This window comes from Trematomus bernacchii, unplaced genomic scaffold, assembly GCF_902827165.1.
Source record: "Trematomus bernacchii unplaced genomic scaffold, fTreBer1.1, whole genome shotgun sequence".
Lineage (NCBI taxonomy): Eukaryota > Metazoa > Chordata > Actinopteri > Perciformes > Nototheniidae > Trematomus > Trematomus bernacchii.
Genome location: NW_022987409.1, coordinates 3,311,398 through 3,317,441, shown reverse-complemented (window position 1 = coordinate 3,317,441; position 6,044 = coordinate 3,311,398). Strand labels below are relative to the sequence as shown.

The following is a 6,044-nucleotide window of genomic DNA, read 5'->3' as shown; positions in this document are numbered from 1 at the left end:
GCAATCCTTACATGTAAATAGTCAAAATGATGTTTCATTGCCGTTGAAAGCCATAGCATCCTCACCAAGTAAAACCTTGTTGGTCAACATGCAAATTGATTCATGTGGAAGTTTCTGATAATACAAGCTGTGTGAAGAATTTGAATCAGGAAATAGGAAGTCCCAATACATTTAAAAGATGAGGAAGATAAAAGCTGAACATGTTAAATGCCAGTTTATCAACTTTTAGAGAAGCATCGGAATTACAATCAATCTAGAATAAAAAACACAAACAATTGTTACAAGTAGCGCAACTGCCACACACCTCAGTATCATTAACAACTATATTTGACTATTGTAAACAATCAGAACAAATTTACAAAACTGAGTGAACAACAAAAATGTCATTTTAAAGTCTTTATTTAAAAACAGCAGAAACACTTTAATTCGAGCCTCTGTTCGTCCCACTTTCAATGCACATTTCCACTTGAAGATTCCACCAGCACTCTCAAGGGAAGCCTGTGCCAGCAGCTGAAAAGCAGTAAATATAAAAAAAAAAAAAAAAGAGAAAAGCCCATTACATATGTTTCATTTTACAGCAGTATTAATACACTCAATCATTGTCAACATTTCAAAAGTAGAGTTTCACAACGTTTTTAGTGCAAGAGATGTAGATTTACTTAGCAAGAACGTATTGTATGCATACTTTGCAGTACATACATTTTTCAAGTAGACATACCCGCACTGGTGCACTTTGGTTTATTGGTCCAACAACTTGAGGACACAATTCAGGATAGTTGCAAGGGCAGTTGCCTTGGAGGAGGGTTCATCCTGCAATTAGAACACACAATTAACACGTTGCCCTTATCTTCAGCTTGTATTTCAAAAGCATCTGAAAATTATTATATATAGTCCTTGGTCCGACTGCGAATTGGCTTCAGCAATTGTTTCCAGTTTGGCTGTTGGGACGATGGCGTTCTTCCAGAGGTCTCCGTTGTTTGAAATGGCATGCTTGTGGTTAAAGTTTTGAAACCGAGACATTTTCTTTCAAATTTAAAAATGTTCTTTTTCCAAAAAGTTCTTACAAGTACTTAAGAAATCTTTATTTTGATTTAAAAATGACCTGTTGCCAATCATTTAACTGAGGTCGGACGATTTCTTTGGCAAAAATGGTCATTTAAGGGCTCAGTTTTCAAAATGGCGGTTACACGTTCATTGCTGAAAAAGGACGAAACTTATTGGGATGTTGCGGCACTTTTCACAATGTTAGCTGATGAAACCGGACTACATCGAAAAAGGCTCATTCAGTTGAACTTTTTTTTCTTTTGTTCCCCGAGGCAAAAGCTGTCTTGGGTACCACCCTTTGAGGGGAGATTGCAATACAGGACAATGAGAAACTCATTTACTGATGAGAAACAAAGAGGTTTGCTTTGCTTACCAGCTGTTGACTACCAGTCGAGTTGCATTTGGTTGTTGTTGCCTTTGGTTTTGTCGTTGCATGCCATCAAATGACTCTAGGGTGATGGATCCATTTCCAAGGAGATTACATTGGAACATTTTGACAGTAACATTTGCCAAACCCTTGAAAACAGTAGCGTCCAGTTGTTGGCACATTTGTGTTAAGAAGAACTCAAGTCACTTGACTATAGAGCATTTGCAGAGACTCACCTATGCTTGCAGAGAATATTTCAAAGGAGATCATGTTTTTAACTCAACATTCTTGTTACGGTCTCTGGTTGTTCATTTGAAAAATCGATGAGCAGTGGTCAAGGTACAACTAAAAGCTTTATTAGGAGTAGGAAAGCCAGACGGATAGGGCATTGCAGTTTCCAACAGCACTGATGTACAAAAACTAACACTAACTTTGTAACTGTACTGTTACATGTACAAGAGAAACACTACAAAAAAACAAAAAAATACTTTTACACATAAAAAACTGGAAAATTCAAGGTACAGGTCAAAGCTAAGCCTCACTTTCCACATATTTAGACATGGCTAGTTTGTCTCGTTAGATTTCTTCCAAAACACTTGTAACTGTGCACGTTGACTAACGTTTACTTTAATGTGATTTCCAAGTCCAGTTCAGTATCTGCTGCGAGCCATCCCTCTATCGGGTCGATTGCCACCGCGGCCACCGCGTGGCCCTCCACGGCTTGAGCTGCTGTACGACTCACGAGGAGGGTAGCCTCTCTCAACAGGGGGAGCTGGGCCCCTCTCCTGCCTGCCCATTCGCTCGCCACGACTAGGTGGATATGGCTCACTCCGACTGCTGGGGTAACTGTCACGACTGCCATAGCCATCTCGGGAACTGCTGCCATAGTCATCGTAACGACTGCTTCCACTGCTCCCACCATAGGCTGGTGGGGGGCCCCGTGAAGTTGGGGCGCTGCGAGAGTTACCTGCAGGGTCAATGGGTCAGGTAATTGGCACGGTTCAACTTATACATTTCCATGCACTGTGAAGTGCTATTTTTTTTTTTTTTTTTTTTTTTTTGATTAGATGAATGATCTAAAAATTTGTAATTATTGAGGACATGTTTAAATGTCCCATCATGTAATCAATCTTAAATGTATCATGGACATTAAGTCGATATGGCCTTTCACATATCCAAGCACTGGGAATAAATGGGCGGTGTTACCCATTTCTAGCATGCCATTGATTTGAGAAGCCATTTTTCCTTTTAGAGCTCCAAGTGTTAGAACTGCGGAGGGACGAAGTTTTCAGAGTCGTCTTGATGTTTTTTTCTGAACGTTACTCCTTGAGGGAGAGCTTTGCTAGGCAACACATACGGAGTGGTCAACGGTCGTTTCCAAGGACTTTTTGGGACTCCTTACGGTATGACGCTCTCTGGGGCACATTAAAAGTGTTATTTCTGCATGACATTGCCACAAACACTGAATCTTTGTTGAATGCAGTGGTAACATGGACTGTCATATGTGGACTAATGCTTTAGATATAATTTAGTTTTTTGTTGAAAAGCCAATGGTCATATTTTGAATAGCATGAAAATACGCAACTTGGAGTGCAAGTCAGGGTTGTGGCAAAGGGAAAGAAAAAAGTTTAAAGAGGCTGTCTGAAATTCGGTTTTCTCTGGTGAGGGGGAAAAAAGTGCAGGGGCTTGTGACTGGAGACTGGTAGTCAATGGTTTGATTTGGTTGGTTATTGATGCAGCTCTTCTTTGTCCCACAGTAGGTATCTGTCGTCATTACAATCATGGAGTCATGTCTTACCGTAACCATCATATGAATCTCTGTAGGAGCCACCACTTGAACGGTCCATGTAATTTCTCGGTTCTCGGCCTCCCCCATAGCCATCGCGATCACTATAAGACAGGAACAATTGTTATTTAAAAAAAAATGTGAGCCTCAAAACCTCCGTTTTTTACCCTTTGTATTAACCAGAAGTCTTACCTGTATCCTCTTGACATCGAGCCATAGTCGTCTCGGGAACTGGAGTTGGAATATTCTCTGCATGAATCATCTCTTTGAGGAGGTCCGTAGTCCCTTGAGTCTCTCGAATTATAATCCCGACTGGAGTAGCGGTGAAACATAGAAAGATTAACTGTAAATCCGAAACCCTGATAAGCAGAATATTCTTCGTTTTTTTTTCCAAAGATCTACACAGTTATGTTATATAGACAAGACTAAAGTAACATAAAAATCTATATCTTTTTAGATCTAAAGACAACTTTCTTTGAAAATAAAAATGTTATAGATTGAGATTCAAGCCGCATAAAATTGAATGTGGATCATATTTTACTCACGTTTTTAATTATTACTTCACAACTGCCCCTTTTTTTTGTTCATGTATAATGAAACCTTTTAGAGATATCAGAAACAAGCAGGCTAAATATTTTTGTTTCGACACATCACTGTAACCTAATGTCCCACCTATCTTTGGAGTTGTAATGTTCATCTCTTGGTGATGGATAATCATCCCTCCTGGACATCATGGAGTCTCTGCGAGGAGGGGGTGGACCATAGGGATCCCGGTCTCTTGACATGGGGGCTGCAACACACAAAGTATTGACAAAAATTATAAGATGCCCACAGGCCATCTGAGTAATTGCGTGAAAGCTAGATAAGTGAAAAACCTTGTTGGATAAAGACATCTTTTTGAAGACTACACAGCAGGCACACTTACTTCTGCTCATGGGACCAGATGGGGCAGACCTCTTGGCTGGGGGACCTCCGTTACGAACTGGGGGTCCTCTTTTCATTGCCGGGGGGCCTCGGGATGACATCCCTTTAAAGAAGGGTTCTACATTCCCTGAATTATCATAGTAGTCTTTGCACAGACAAGAAATACAGATATTAACACACTAATCTCAAGACAAAAAAAAAAACATTCAAAACACAATCAAAAACTTGAGCACACATTCAATTAGTTTGAAACTCAACTGATCATATCAAGAATTTACCTCTGGATGGTGGACTTCTCATACCACCAGCACCACCCCTGGAACCACGGGGCCCTCTGGGTGGACCACGACTGCGTGATTGCATGGGGGGTCCTCGCCTGCCAGCACTCTCAAATTGAGGCTTTGTAGCTTGTTCCACTTTGATAGGCTTGCCATCAAGAGACTGTTAAAAAATAGTTACAATTAAAATCGCAACTTCAAGCAGATTTGTTGAAAAGCATGACTGATTGAAGATTGTACTTGTTATTACCTTTCCATTCATCTCTCGTGCTGCATCCTTTGCATCAGCCGGACTCTCAAAAGTAACAAAAGCAAAGCCTCTGGATTTGTTTGTCTCCCGGTCTTTCATCAAAAGAACTGAAATGATAAAGAAAAATATAAAGAAATACAAATAAAATCACAGATGTATAACATATAACATAACTAGTTCGGGAAACTAACTGCAAGATTATACTTACACAAACACGAAATGTGTGAAAAGGCAAACACTGAATGTCTTTACAATTGCCAGGTAAGTGAACACGTATTTAAGAATGACTTAAAGCATTGCATGAACGTTAAATATGTTTTGCAAAGAAGTAAGAAAGAATTAAATGGCCAGCAGTGGATCAGCACATACCTTCAACAATCCTGCCATATTTGCTGAAGTATTGCTCAAGGGCCTTCTCGGTGGTCTCGGTGTTCAGTCCCCCGATGAAGAGCTTCCCTGGTCGGTCTGCCTCTGCCATGCTACAAACTACACCACCTGAAACAAAAGCGGGATCTTAGGTCATTCAAAAATGTACACACACAAGCATATCACGTTGTCTAAATCCTTGCTTTCAGAATATTTCTGGTGGAGTTACCTTGTTGTTTGCGAAAGTCTTGAGCTGTCGAATGCGCAAAATGGCGATAAACGTGCCAGCTGTTTTAGCTAGTTACTTGGATAACGCTAGCTAGCAAGCTACTAACGGTTGTGTCGAGATTTCCAAATATAAACACGCTACGCTGAACACATGGAAACACATTAATTAATCATCAAACATGCAGCCAGGTGTTGTCAGACTATACTCTGTAGGTACGGTTGTTTCCATGGGTGTGTAGTGTGTATAAAGAGAAGCTTGTCCTCGCCGTTATTCTTTCCTTCTCTCTTCTTCTCCTTCACTTTTTCCGGCAGAGCAGACGCCATAAACAGTAACACTGCCACCTACAGGCAGAACGGAGTAGTAATTATTGAGCATTTCTGCTTTAAAAATGAACCATTACAAATAATCACGCTATTCACTTTACCTCTAATGTAAAGTAACTAAGTTCATTTACTCAAGTGCAAATTTGAGAGACGTTGCAATTTGTTGTGACTTTACTTCTACTCCACAAGGAATTCAGAGGTAAATATTGTAATTTTACATAAAAATATGATCAACACTTAAATAAGACTTTAGTTGCACCTGGATTAAATTCACATGCTACCCTGCAGTAAATATAATAATTCAAATGTATTCCACCTTTACAAGCTTGATAAACACATGTATACTTCAATAATCATTCATTAATATATATTATTCTAAAATAAGCTGCACGATTAGTTTTTTTAAGTTTGGTACTTTAAGTATATTTGGATGCTAATTATTTTGTACTTTTACTGGACTAACATTTTGAATTCCGG

General features: G+C 39.6%; 1 protein-coding gene across 3 annotated transcripts; it reads right to left on the bottom strand.

The window, feature by feature from the left end:
* Nucleotides 1–381: 381 nt before the first annotated feature.
* Nucleotides 382–5,559, bottom strand: rbmx (RNA binding motif protein X-linked). 3 transcript variants are annotated; one of them, XM_034138905.1, is made up of 10 exons: nucleotides 5,245–5,559; nucleotides 5,019–5,144; nucleotides 4,650–4,756; nucleotides 4,400–4,562; nucleotides 4,123–4,266; nucleotides 3,870–3,987; nucleotides 3,390–3,509; nucleotides 3,210–3,301; nucleotides 719–810; nucleotides 382–510 (listed from the first exon to the last, which is right to left on the bottom strand). In XM_034138905.1, exons 2-9 carry the CDS (start codon nucleotides 5,125–5,127, stop codon nucleotides 806–808), a joined length of 858 nt encoding a protein of 285 aa, XP_033994796.1. In that variant the 5' UTR covers nucleotides 5,128–5,144; nucleotides 5,245–5,559; the 3' UTR covers nucleotides 382–510; nucleotides 719–805. The 3 variants fall into 3 exon arrangements, with proteins under 3 accessions (XP_033994796.1, XP_033994777.1, XP_033994788.1); XM_034138886.1 differs by having other exon boundaries at nucleotides 384–510; nucleotides 719–2,378; XM_034138897.1 differs by having other exon boundaries at nucleotides 384–510; nucleotides 719–2,378; nucleotides 4,123–4,239.
* Nucleotides 5,560–6,044: the final 485 nt, after the last annotated feature.

What these genes read in the sequence shown, in the direction of transcription:
- rbmx (XM_034138886.1), bottom strand. Translation starts at nt 5,127, where the DNA reads ATGGCAGAGGCAGACCGACCAGGGAAGCTCTTCATCGGGGGACTGAAC. An exon ending in CATTACAACTCCAAAGATAG is followed by an intron (nt 3,510 to 3,869) that starts GTGGGACATTAG and finishes CCGCTACTCCAG; the next exon opens with TCGGGATTATAATTCGAGAG. An exon ending in TCGATGTCAAGAGGATACAG is followed by an intron (nt 3,302 to 3,389) that starts GTAAGACTTCTG and finishes CCTGTCTTATAG; the next exon opens with TGATCGCGATGGCTATGGGG.